The sequence below is a fragment of the Vicugna pacos genome, chromosome 12 (assembly GCF_048564905.1).
Source record: "Vicugna pacos chromosome 12, VicPac4, whole genome shotgun sequence".
Lineage (NCBI taxonomy): Eukaryota > Metazoa > Chordata > Mammalia > Artiodactyla > Camelidae > Vicugna > Vicugna pacos.
This window is the reverse complement of record NC_132998.1, coordinates 46367082-46381518: the sequence shown is the minus strand read 5'-3', so window position 1 is coordinate 46381518 and position 14437 is coordinate 46367082. Positions and strand designations below refer to the sequence as shown.

Genomic DNA, 14437 nt, shown 5'->3' with positions numbered 1-14437 from the left:
TTATAGAAGTGAAAATAGTAAACTTCTAGGTTTACTGAAGTAAATCTAACAGCTCTGAGTCAATAAATCATTATGAATAATTAATAAACCTCAAAATCAAGACATGATCCAAATGGATTTTTACAAAATTATTTGCCTATTTGCTAATTTAAAAATGTAATGAAAGGTATAAAGTTGTTAACCTAGCTACTGGCTGCAACCTGGATGTGGTATATTAGATGAGCGGGCAGGATTCCATCTGGGTTAGAACGATTCAATGTTCACTGAATTTGGAAGACAAATTTTGACAGTCTTTAGTTAAATTATCTTGGATTCTAAGTTTTGTCAAAAACCAAACCATAGAAGAGATTGTTTGAGAAAGGGAAATAGTTCACTTTAAAATTCTGACTTTTTAAATCAAAACTTAAAGTTAGAAACTAATGAGAACATAGTGATCAAAGAGGACAAGGGTAAATTTCATCATCAAGGGTTAATATATTTAGTGTTCAAATTTCATGTATAACATTTTCTTATCTACTGTAGAAAACTAGTATCAAGAAGTCATTTTAACCAATACATCAATTTTTAAAAACTGAAAAGTTAGTGAAGCCTTAAAAAAAGTTGTGTCACATTGATTAACCTCAAAGCCATTACGGTAAGCAAAATAAGCCAGTCACAAAAGGCCCAATGCTGTATGATTCCTCTCATGTAAAGCATCCAAAGTGGTCGAAATCATAAAAATAGAAAATAGAAATGTGGTTACCGAGGGCTGGGGAAAACGGGAAAGGGAAACTAACGTTTACTAGGTATTGTTCTAGTGCAAGATGAAAAATTCTAGACATCTGCTGCAAAACAATATGAATATTCTTAACCCTATTAAACTGTACACTTTAAAGTGGTTAAGATGGTAAACTTAATATTCTATTTAATATTAAACACAATAAAAGTAAAAAATCACTAAGTCAGAATACTACTGAAATGGTTGTTTCCTGAAAATCCAAATGAATTATTTAAAGCCATCCAATGAGACAAATTATAAAAACTAAGCTACCTGAACTTCTCAAAGATGAGTAAGTAGAGTATTATACTATTAACTTCAAAAATAAATGCTATTTTCTTTTGGAAGCCTCTGAACACAAATCATAAAATAAGTATAAATAATCTAATGCATTTTCAGTGGGAATGCACTTTGCTATTTCATTTTTGAAGTTCTATGGTACAATAAAAAAAATTGTTGAAAATAGCTGGAACAGTAAGAATCCAAACAACAGTTCTGACCTGGGACCTTGTAAAGTTTTCATAAAAATAAGTTCTTTCCTTAAGCACTTGACAAATGCTGTGCCTCTTCCTTCTGGCCTCCATGGTTTCTAACGAGAAATCTGCTTTAATTCAATCTCTCCCAGCCCCCACCTCAATGTTACAGTTTCTTTCTCATTGCTTCAAGATTTCTAACTTTGTCTTAAGTTTTCAGAACTGCTTTGGTTTATCCTGTTTGGAATTTGCTAAACTTCTTGAACCTGTAGGTCTTTGTCTTTTGCCAACTTTAAGTAAATCTTAAGCTACCATTTATTATTTTGTTAAATACTTTTCAAGCCATGCCCTCTCCTCTTCTTCTGGGACTCCAATGGCATAAATATTAGCTTTATGGTATAGTCCCACAAGCTCCTGAGGCTCTGTTCATTTTATTTTAGTCTATTTTCTCTCTCTTGCTCAGATTTGGTAATCTATATTGCTCTATTTTTCAGTTCACTAATTCTTTCTTCTATCCCCTCCATTCTGCTGTTGAGCCTATCTCTTATTTATTTTGGTTACTGGATTTTTCAGTTCTAAAATTTCTATTTGGTTCTTTATATCTCCTATTCCTTTGCAGACTTTTTTTTTTAGTTGAGACTTTTTCTCATTTGTTTCAGTTACTACTACTGTAATTGCTTACTGCAGCATTTTTGTAACTGCTCTAAAATCTTTGTCAGATAATTTTAATATTAATATTTGTTACCTCAATGTCGGCCTCCATTGACTGTCTTTTTCATTCTTGATCTTACCGGGGTTACACGAGGACAGATAATGACAATCATGTCCTGGCCAAAATCCATTAAGACATCAATGATTGTAAGATTAACTGACTAGAAGATTTCAGCAATATTAAAATGTGGGGAAAATGTACATCTTAGAATTATTACACGAGTAGTTTGTCTCTGGGAATTGGGAGTTGTAGTAAGACAGTAGCACATGCAGTTGATTTTAATAAACATATATGTGTTTTCAGAAGTTAATGAATGATAAAGAAAGCAACATCAAAACTTGCAGAATTCTATAATAGCAGCTTAGAAGAAAATCCCAAAGGCAATAATAGAACATTCTTAAGTCATGTTGCATTCAAGACACTACAGCTGCATAGAGAGTGACATTGTGTGTGTGTGGGATGGAACCTCAAGGTGATTAAAAACAAAAAACCACACACTGTATCATAATTTGATTTTTTCTAACTTTTTAAATTGGTACATAAAATATGACACTGTGTTACAACAATGGCATTTCAGATTTGATGAAATTTAGTATATACATTATAAACATACACAAAATACCCCTGGCTTCCTACTGCACCTTTTCAATGGACATCCATCTCAAATTAGGCCTATTTACATCCACATTCCACTACTCTCTCCTCTGCTTCCCTCAGTCTGGCTCTTTAGATCCCTTAGTAAGTTTAATGGCATCATTTCCCCAATTACAAAGGCTAGAAATGGAGGCAGAATGGTGTGTCCTAAGTGCAGATTTGAAGAGTCAAGACTGTCTTGGTTCAAATCCTAGCTCTGCCACTTACTGTGTGTGATTTCTCTCTCTAACTCAGTTTCCTTATCTATAAAATAAAAATTGTAATACAGAACAACCATCATTCATCCAAACTCAAATTTCAAAAATTTTCTTATTTTAGAAGATAATGTTGTAGACTATGCGGTCTGAGGCAGTACTCCATAACCAAACACATTAATATCTTTGGAAAAAATAAATTTACAGGAAGACTATTAATAGCTCATATCAATTCAAGTCATGGTTTGTCGTTATATGAGCCTACACCAAACCTACATTTTATTTTGTCATTTTTCAGAGTTTTAAGGGTTTGGAGTTGTGCAAACGGGCATGTGGGGTGGTAGGTAACAGCAACATATTTTCATGTAACTGGTAGGATGACTGAAATTATGTATAGTTAAAGAACTTAGACTGGTGACTAGCACACAGTAAGCACTCAATAAATGTTAGCTATTATCAGCATTATCACCAATTCTGGTATTTCCCCCTACCATACTACCTAGATTCAGTGAATCACGTCTTATCAATTTCATTTTTCAAATTTCTTTCAGACCTGCCTACTTTCAATCTCACTGCCACTGCCCTAGCTCTCTTCTCCAAACTCCCTAATCTGTCAAGACTTGTCTTCTTAAAAGTACAGAGTAAGGATCACCATGTCCCTAAAAATGCATCACCACTAAATGTCAAAGTTACCAAAGCATACAATTCCTCTAGGCTGTAGTCCCAGTTCCCTCTCCCAGTTTTATCAGCTACTCTCTCCATATACCACTAATGAGACTCTCCTCAAAAAAATATGGCTCCAAAGAAGCCCTTTTATCCAATGCAATCAGTACCAGTACTTACTTGGTTAACCAGAAGAGCTGATTAAAATAGGGAATTATAAAACATAATACATATATGAAAGTAAATAAACGCTAATAAATAAGACATTTATTTCAACATAAAAGACACTGGAGAATCTCTTCCAAGACTTAAATCCATGTTACCTTTCTTGCATAAATGATACTCATAATGCATTGTCTAGGATTCTAACGTGTCTTAAAGTGCAGCAAACACTCGAAGTCAACAGAAAAGCAATCTGAGTATATAATTCTTCTACATTTTTTTTCTTTCAGTCTTTCAGTTGTTGCACCCACATCTAATTAAACAGCAGTTATATTTTTAGGGCCTTGTCTTTATTGAGTTTTTCTAAAATATTTAACTAAGTTATAGAAACATTTTTCTTTTTTGTACACATTTCCATCAGTTTTGGGCTATCATTAAATAATATAATTATCGACAAGTGGAACACGCATTAACAGGCTAAAACACACACAACTAACTTTTGTAGGTGTGTAGTTCAACTGGTGGAAACAGAAGTGAGTTAGCTTAGAAGTAGACTATTTGCTGCAATGTTCAGTTTTAGCAACTTTATAGGAACCAGTCAATACAAGTTTTAACAAAGAAATGGCAAATGTTAGTTAACAGAGTAGAGTCCAGTTAAAAGAGCTTCACCATGTATTATTTCTCATTCATGAATAACATGACTTTTCTCAGACAGCTCCCAGGGGCAAAAAGCTTGCTCACTGTTTAACATAATAGTTAATGTCACCTCCTCTGGAATCTTTCTCTGACTGGCTAAACAGAATCACTTCTTCCTCAGATGTTCCTTGTACATCTCTTGGTCCATTTATTCTATCTAGTATTAGTTAACTGACTTCACATGTATCTGTAAGCTTGAAGATTAGGAGCTGTTGCGGCCATTTCTGTATCTCACAATGCCTACTACTACTATAGGGCACAGCTGTGATATAATAGAAAGACCATCAGAATTTGAGACCAGAGAACGAGGGTCTAGTTCTGGCTGTGAATCAGAAATAACACTGAACATTCCCATAGAGCTGTTAAAAAAAATGACTAAAAATGTACATGAGAATATTTGTTTGGGGCAAATACATCTCATTATTATTATAGTAAGATATTAAGTATCTCTCAAATAAAATTTGTATTACTTTCATAGGATCCTTGATTTAGTTTCACCTTGTGAGACTTCCAGTCAAAACACATGGTCTGTTTTACACTAACCATGTATCATTCTTAACAAGAAATATGTAAATAAAACTGAAATGCATGGATTTGCCAACTCTTCTTGGGGCTCAAATACCCACATACCAAACTATATATGCAAATGACTACTTCACTCTCCCCTGCTCCTCTCATCTGGTTAGGTCTGCCCTAAGACCAAATGACAAGATAGTTTCCTTCATTAGAGAATCCAGGAGAAATAAAGAGTTTAGCTATTTTTCACTATAAGTAGTAATCAAAAATAGTATTATGAATACTAACAACTGACTTACCTAACTTTACTGAATTCTAAATATATGCCACATATTGTGCCAAGTGTATTATAAACATTATCTAATCTTCACAATAATCTTATGAAGGATGGACAAGTATTAATATTTCCATTTACAGATGAGGAAATAAAGGTTCAGAGAAGTTGGTAATTTGTCTAAAGTTAATAGCAATTAATTGGCAGACTTATGATTAAAATAGAATTGTCTGATTCCTGAGCTCGAGCTCAGGAATATTATAACATTTCTCATAGGCATAGTGGTGCAGTTTATATAGCTCTTAAATTGGCAAGGATTTCTGATTCTTTTACCAAAAATAACAACATTACTGAATTCCAAACAGAGGAATCAGCAGGTGCAGACCATGAAGCAAGATGCCTAGTTTATATAAAAGGCTCAGCAAGGGGACCAGTGTGGCTAAAAAAGAGAGAGCCTGGAGAAGAGTGGAGAAAATGACATCAGAGAGGTAAGAGAGGGTCAAACCATAGACTTGCAGGCCACTAGAACTTTGGTTTCTAAATGTTTATGAATCCACTGGGGGTTGAAGGACTATGAATAAAAATGTGATGTTATCCCACTTGCAATATTTTAAAAGGATCATTCTGGCTGCTGTGCAGAAAATAGATAGGGGGAAGAGGATGGTTATGGTTAGAATGATTCCAACTGCAATAATTTCAGTGAAAAACAACAGTGTTTAGGATCAGGGAGAAATGAAAGAGGCGATGAAATAGTTAGGTACTGGATATATTTTGAAGGGTAAGCCAAGAGAAATTTTGAGGATTCTGTTGGATGTTTATGGAATAAAGGTTATAACAAAAAAGAAAAGCCATGCCATAAATAAGCCACCACAAATATTTAACAGTTATCATAACCCTAAACAGCTGATTCTTTAACGATCAAATGACAAAGCTAATGAAACTTTTCCCATGCTGTAAATAAGACCATGAAAATGCCACTGCCAGTATTTTATAATGATATGAAATCTTCAACAGTAACATCTTCAAACTACTCCAAATATATTCCAAAGAAAAACATATTAAATGTCCTAATTAATCAATATTCCATTCTGTGTATTATGAAATTACATAATACAGGGTTAATTTTCTCTATTAATGAAAGATTTTAATGCAAACACTAAAACTGCTCAAGATAAAAGCGTTCCTTAACTATCCATGGTAGAAACTTAAAAAATAAATGTAGTGATGAAATTAAAACACAAAAAAGATTATAATCACATCAATAACCAAAATGTTAATAAATCAGCTATTTCATTATTCACACAAAAATTTTCCATATAAACAAAAATTCATATGATTTGCCAAGAATAAAAAAGACAATGCGAAGGCTAAAATTATAGTCATTCAAATAAATAACATTCATTGATCAATCAAGAGGGACAAGCTGCATAAATGACGTACGATGATGTACTGCACAGTTCAGTACGAAATACCAAATCTAAAGAGAACAACGAGAAGTATCTCTATATTCCACTATACAGTGATCTCAACGATAGACTGAAGTGAAAGAAGAAAACTGGAGAAACATGTGTAGGATATTATTTTTTTTAATCTACAAAAGGGGAATAATACTTATATTAAAACATAAACTAGGGTAAAATATAAAATTTAAAAATAGTGCCTATAGGAAATAGGGTGGTAGAGTAGGGACTGCCGATAGAAGCTAGTATTTTATGTAAACTATAAAACAAAATTAAACAAAAAGCAAACTCTAAAAAAGAAATAAAATTAAATAATCAACTTAATGGTATATCTAGTTAGTGGCATAATCATACAGAGAAGAACTATTTCAAGTGCCTTCAACACAGATAGTAATGCGATGGTATATTCCAAGTGGGATACCATAAGGACAAAAAGAAATGTCCCCCTTCATCCCTGCCAAAAAACAAACACAAGTAAAAAACCCTCAAAACTTTAAATTGCTTTCAGTAATCATTACTGTTGGTGGTGGTGTCATAAGCAGTGTAATATATGATGAAGCAAACTAGTAATTACATGTTATTTTAATCCTATAGTTCCTGGCAATGAAATAAGGGAGAAAGGAAATATTGATACAAGATAGAAGAGGTTAAAGCCTAAAACATGTAGTGCTGAATCTGAATTTGAAAGAACGATCAACTCAGCAGCAAAGAGCACTTCAAGCAACTATTACAAGGAACAGGGCTCCTCAGAGCAATGGCAATTCCAGACCTAGGGCAGGAGATACAGAAGATGAGTCTGAAATATTTTATAATACTAAAGAGCAAGGAAGTTTTTAAAGATCACTTTATTTGATCATGTCCCAAGGCCACAAAAAGCCAACATGAAGAGACTCTTGCTGACCTCAAGCTGGTACAATTTGCTAATTAATAAGGATAATAACCATAATGGACTGAAATACATCATGCGTGTTTAAATGCATGTGTTCCTAAAGTTCCTTAGATCTCAAAAAACCCAATTAGTCCTTTTTGAAAGTAACTAGTAAATCAACTCATTATTTTAACAATCAGTATGTAAAAGTAAAGAATAAAGAATATATCCTGTTTTTCCTACAAAACTTGTACTAGGGGTAATCAAAGAGTAGATATGAGAATGTTTCCTTTACAAAAGAATGAAATGAGAAATTATGACAAAATTTAAATGCTGCCATTATAAAACTCCTATGTTTCCATCTAATTATTACTTCAGTCAGAGGACTTGGTTTTCAATGCTTTGCACATAATAATTTAAATATGTAATTTAGCTTTAGTTTATGATTAGAGAGCTATAATTAATCAACTGTTATAGATTGAAACAATAAATTTGAATATATAATTTCTTGGGCTCCATAATTATTCCAGTATGTCTAAAAGTCATATCATTCAGTTTTACTTCTAATCCACAGCCCAATGACATCAAACTATGACTTTTAAGGAAGAACACTTTGATTTGACAGTGAGAATTTTATACTGTCTGTATCAGTTTGCTAGTATTACCATAACAAAACACCATAGACAAAGTGGACTTAAACAATATAAATTTATTTTCTCATAGTTCTAGAGGCTGGAAGGCAGAGACCAAGGTGCTGGCAGGTTTGGTTTCTTCTGAGGACTCTGTCCTTGGCTTACAGATGGCCGTCCTCTAGCAGTGTTCTCACATTGTTGTTTTTCTTTGTGTACAAGCCCTTTGGTGTTTCTTTTTGTGTCCGAATTTCCTATTTTTAAGACTGGATCAGGGCCCACCAGAAGGGCCTTATTTTAGCTTAATCATCTCTTTAAAGGTTCCATCTAAACAGTCAGGTTCCAAGGTTCTTAGGGTTAGGCCTTCAACTTACGAATTTTGTGGGGACACAATGCAGTGCATAATATAGCCAATTCAATACACCAAAGGAACAGAATGATGTTAACGAATACATTTCAGTATCTAACCCATCAGTATTTAGTAAAACAATGCACAGGCTGTGCAGTAACATTATACTCCCTAAACTCACTTCATTTATTCTTTGTCTAATCCACTCTGGAGAAGGAGCATTATTAAACAATCTCTATTTTAGTTTTCCCTAAGTTTTCTACCTTATTCAAGCAGGGAGATGTTAAAAGTAATTATTTTAATGAAAAGCTGAGATAATTGAGCCAGAATATGAAGAGCTACCATTCATTCAGTTGGCTTTTACTAGGCTACAGACCAGAGGAGAAACTGTTAAATGTATAAATACTAAACGGCAACCTCACATTCTTTGTTCTACTGTCTCCAATGAAAGTCAGAAATTTAGAACTCACTGTATCCTCATCATCCTGAAATCCTCAGAGTAAACTATCTGTGCTTCACTGTTTGTTTCACCTCTCATTTTAATAGGTCTGAATTAGTACTATTCTGTGCAAAATACAGTTGTTAAAGACACATGTAAACAACTGATATGTTACAAATGATGGTGAATCATCCAGAAACATTAGAAAGGCTTCTGGAAGAAGTAATCCTAATACAAACTGCAGCTTGTATCTGCTGCCGTCTGGTAAGAGCTGGCCAAGTACAGACATGAGGCAAATGAACCACTATAAGCAAAGACACGCTGACACAAACCAGCAGGGAATGCTGGTGAACTAAAAGGAGTCCAGTATTGACAGAGTGAAAATGTGGAAAGCAATATGAGAAATTCAAGTTAGGAAGAAGCCAGATCATTCCTATTTTATAAATAATATGAAGCATGGAGGCTAAGTAGCTTAGCCAAGGACACAGAGCTAGTGAACAGCAGGATCTGCAACAAATTTAACTCCAAATACATCATTTAGCAAAGTGACCCAACTTCCCTAGGTCTTTGATGACTTACAACTGTCATCTCTGTATCATTATTAACAGGGCCTTCTTTTACCCTATGAACTTTCTGATCTGGGAGACAGCTTCACCCTACTTTGTAGGCCACCATGCTGTATTTTTCTAGACCCAGGAAAACAAGGGTTTCATATTTCATTTAACTTCTCTCACTCATTAGTGAAATCAATTGCTGAAAGAGATAAGCTGATAAAAATAATCATGGATTTAGAAGAGTTTGCGATTATCATCACCTTAACAAATAGCCCAGTATATACTACAGCTGAAATATCTTCTATGAAAACAATGTCATTATTTTAAAAAGAATCTTAGAAGGCAGAAAGAGCAAAAAAGGAAAAGTTACCATATTCTAAATTTCATTTTGTTTAAAAAAACTATGAATTTAAATACAGCTGACCCTTGAACAACGTCAAGGTGAGGGGTGCTGACTTTCCCCGTAGGTGAAAATCCACACATAACTTAGAGCCAGCCCTCCACACACGCGGGACCTCTGTATCCATGGTTCCTTGGTATTCTGGATTCCATATCCACAGATGCAACCAACTGCAGATCATGTACACTGCAGTATTTACTACTGAAAAACTCCATGTGTAAGTGGACCACGCAGTTCAAACCTGTATTGTTCAAGGGTCAACTGTACTTCAGTTACACCACAGCCATGAATTTAACTGTCTATACAAAGGTAGTGAGATCAGCAAAACTCTAGTCAGCCTTGGTCAAAACAGGTCACTTTTGTTTGTACAAGTCTTATGAAACACATATTCCATATCCAACCTTCTAAAAGTAAAGAAAAGTTGTAATTACTTTATTGAAAATATTAACACCTGCAGCAGACTGCCTACCCCTCCTTACACTTATTTCTTGGCATTAAAAAAAAAATGAATATGCCATGTCAGATACTTGTTACTCTCAGCATGGACTTGGCCAATGACCAAGCCCAGGCCAAAGTTAAGTCCCTGAAGGGGACACCTGCTGCAGTCCAGCCAGAGGGCTCCCTAGGAAAGGTTCCCCGCTGTGACATACACAGAATGTGGAGAAGATACTTCCCACTCCCCACTTACTTTATTTTACTCTTGGATGTGCATATGTAAAAACACAATTAGGAAGTTGTGGCAACCTTCTTGTGACTGGGAGGGGACAAGGCTAAGAATAAAGTCCGTATTTTGGGAAAGGCAGAAAAAGAAAAAACAAACCGAAAGACCCCCAAGCCCTTGATTACATCACCGAGCAGCTTAATAAACCTGAATGTCCTTCCTATGAACTATGTATTGTTGTACACAAGTGCTCTAACTCTTTGGGTCATTTTAAGTTTGATGCTGTTACTGGAAGTTAAAATCATCCCAACTGATACAATGGGTTATGAATCAAGTCTACAAGAGGAAATTATTCAGGACAATTATAACTGTCTTTTCAAACTCAGAAGTATGAATTAAAAATAGCAACGGAAGGACTAAACTAAATCTGAAGAAAGAAGTTAGGTTTTCATTTTCCCAGAAAAGATCAACAAAGTAATGGTCAAAAGTTAATATATACCGAGTATTTCCTATGTGCCAGTTACTATACTTGGTGGGTTACCTCAGTTAACCCTCACAACAAATCTAGGAAATATTATTCCCATTCTATAGAAGAGAAAATGGAAGATTGTAAAAGTTAAGCAACTTGCCCAAGGTCATACCCCTTGAGAGTGGCTGAGGGAGCCTTCATAATCTACATTAGTTGACTCCAGAGCCTAAGTGCCAAACATTTACGGACAGCTGAAGATAAATGCACATTAGCTACTTTTTTCTATGAAGAAAAGATCCAAGTCCTTTGTTGAGCATGAAGAGAACAGAAAGGATTAAAGAACATGAGAATCATGATTAAAAATTATGAACAACTACTATTGTTTTGCAATAGCAAAAAGACTTTATTTTTACACATAAAGAAATCAAAGCCCAGAAAGAGGAAACAAATTACAAATGACGTAGTGCAGTTAGTGTTACAGTCAGTAATAAAACCCAAGTGACCCAGACCTGCTGATTCCCAGGGCACTTTTCATCTCACCAAACACTACCTCTGCTTTAAATTGGTGTGTTGTATCTTTAATACACATGGGGGTGGGGATGGGGATGGTGACATGTACAAAGAAATAAAACTATGAAGACTTACTAAGAGAGATGCACAGAGTAGGACTACCATATTCAATACTTATTAGTGTATAAGCTTTGATTTCAGCAAATAAACAATAAAAATGTTTATGGTGTTGGATGCATAATAACAAGAAAAATAAAATAATTTAATGAATTGTCAGGATACATATACTTCCTTGTTAAATGTTTGAAGAATCAGATTTTCTCGGAAAATAACCATCTATTAAAGATAGTTAAGAATACAATAACTATTTCTCACTATATTTTTCTTAAAAATATATTTTTAGAAAGCAATCTTAACAAAAACTAAGCAAGCATAAATATATTGAATACTTGGAGAATTAGGTATCATATTTCCTCTTTAGTAATCTAATTCAGAATTGTTGTTAATTTTTCCCAACAATTCATGACTACATAGAGATAGACTAGACTGCTAAATATTAACCTTGAATTATTTGACAATGCTTTACATGTACTCAAAAGAAAAGGAGATGGGGATGGAGAAAGTGTGGTTCCTGGGAAGAATAATTTTCATGAATTAAGGTAATATGAGAATTCATTCATTTATCTATAACAGTCTCTATAAAATCTCACATCTCTAAAATAGTATTTGGATAAAAATAAACATAGAACTAGCTTACTCTGCAATATCAAGATATCCACAGGAAGCAGCTGCATGTAGTGGTATCCAGCCTTCATTATCAGGTTGATTAATATTTGCTCCATTTTCTACCAGAAACTTCACCATATCAACATTGTCATCAATGCAAGCCTAAAAACAAAACAGAAAGCATAATTAGAAAAAATACGAATCAACACTCCCAATAATACAGCAATAGAATAAAACCCCTATTTTGCAGCTTTTATAACAAACATTCTCTATAAGGTAGTCTGCAGCTATTCTGATTGTACTACTATCAAACAGGCCAGTGGTACCAATTAAATTGCAAGAGACCTTGCTTTAGATACACGTATAATAATACTGTATGTGACCAGAATTTTTATGCCAACCCCATGAGAAAAACAAGTATGTACTAACATGAAAAGAATCAAAACATTATAATTAAGACCTAATAATAACCTCTGTAGCAGTGGTTCCCAAAATGTGGTTATGTCCAGGGAGAAGGAACCCTTTCAGGGAACTGACAAGGTCAAAACTATTTTAAAATAATACTAAGATGATACTTCCCCTTTTCACTGTGTTGACATGTGCACTTGAGGGTACAAAAGTATTAGTAGTAAATCTGCTTGTGCCTTAGCACAAATCAAGGCAGTGGCAAAAACAAACAAATAACCCCCCCCCCACTAACTGTCACTGTATTCATCACTACGCATTTGCATTTTTAAAAGCTACTTTTACTTATGAATGTCCGTAACTATAAATTTTATTAAATTTTGACTCTTGAATATACATCTTTTAAATATTCTGTGGAACAAGATAAGAAGTATACATAAAGCATTTCTTCCGAGTATAATGACTGCCCTGAAGAAAAGCATCTGTGTGATTTATTTGCAGGCTGACCTCGTCACTTTTCCCATGCAATATCATTTTTACTTAAATGACAAACTATAGTTAGTCTAACTTGGATTCTGAAAGAAATTTTCTTGAAAATGAACAAAAGTCAGTCTGTCAAAACAGCTAACAGTATCTGCTGCTAATGATAAACTCAAGCTTTCAAGAGTAAATGAATTATTTAATTAAGAAATGTTACTTATTTAACATGGGTAAAGTATTGCTTTAATTTAAAAATGAATTAATAAATATGTAAGGTGCTCTGTTTTAACCTCTGCTATTATAAATATTAACATGTACAACCCACAGAAACAAAAGCTCTTTGAGATCCTTTTTAAGTTTTAAGAGTATAAAGGGGTCCTGAGGTGAACAAATTTGAGAATTACAGCCTATAGTAAATAAGAAGAGAACTTTTTGAATGCTTACTTTGTGCCAGGTAGTATGATTGGTGCTTTATCAATTTTACTGATTTGTATATGTTATCCTCACAAATTCCCTCATAAGGATGGGAATTTTCCTGTCTCCCCAGCACCCTATACAGGCCTTTAAATGTGGTAGAATTTCAATAAATGAATAAGTGAACAAGAAAGCTAAGATTCAGAGATTAATAATTAGCTTGTATAAGTCAGAGACAGGAAATGAGAGCTAAGATTCTATCACAGATGTTCAGATTCCAAAAATAAGTTCTTTCCACACTTAATACCATTTCCACAGATGTTCCTATTTCATCAACTCTTTGTCATCTATTTGCAGTCTCTGCAATAGGGTAGCATACATTCTAGGTACTTAGTAACTGTTTGTTGTATAAATAAAACAAATTTTCCTTTACCTATCACAGAAGCAAATGAAAATGCTTTTGGTAGCATTTTCCTAGGGGGAAAAATGACAAAAGTTGGTGTCAAGAAAAGCACTAAGGACAAAGTACTTCATATCTAAGGTGGAAGAACACTCACAAGGAATCACTGCTTTGGCTGCAGGTTCTTTGCTGGCTCTGATACAAATGCTGTAGCTGTGGACAAGTAACTTAACCTTTTTGGGCTTTGGTGTCTTTATCTTTCAAGTGGTGGGTCATGTACCTCTAAAATTCCCTAAAATGTTTAACATTTTTATATATGCATGATTCTTCCCTTTGGAACAAGCTATAAGCAATCTGATGGCAAGATTCCAAAGTGTCCAGAACAGTACTTTACACACAGCAGAAGGTAAACGAACATATAAGTCACATTCATATAAACTTTAAGTATATACTACTTGGGAAAAGAACTGTTTTTCAAGAAGCAGTGGTTAAAGAAAGGGTAAAAGAGATTGAAGAACCATAGCAATCTAATAACATGAGAAGAAACAACAAAATTCTACTGATTAGGAAGT

At 34.1% G+C, this 14437-nt stretch overlaps 1 protein-coding gene across 5 annotated transcripts in view; it reads right to left on the bottom strand.

Annotated features, from left to right (window-relative positions):
* PPP1R12A (protein phosphatase 1 regulatory subunit 12A) overlaps window positions 1-14437 on the bottom strand; it is a 129325-nt gene that overhangs the window by 73101 nt on the left and 41787 nt on the right. For all 5 annotated transcript variants that reach the window (XM_072973334.1, XM_072973335.1, XM_072973336.1 and 2 more), the window contains exon 2: window positions 12198-12328. In XM_072973334.1, coding sequence (XP_072829435.1) covers window positions 12198-12328 — 131 coding nt within the window. The remainder of the gene's footprint in view (window positions 1-12197; window positions 12329-14437) is intronic.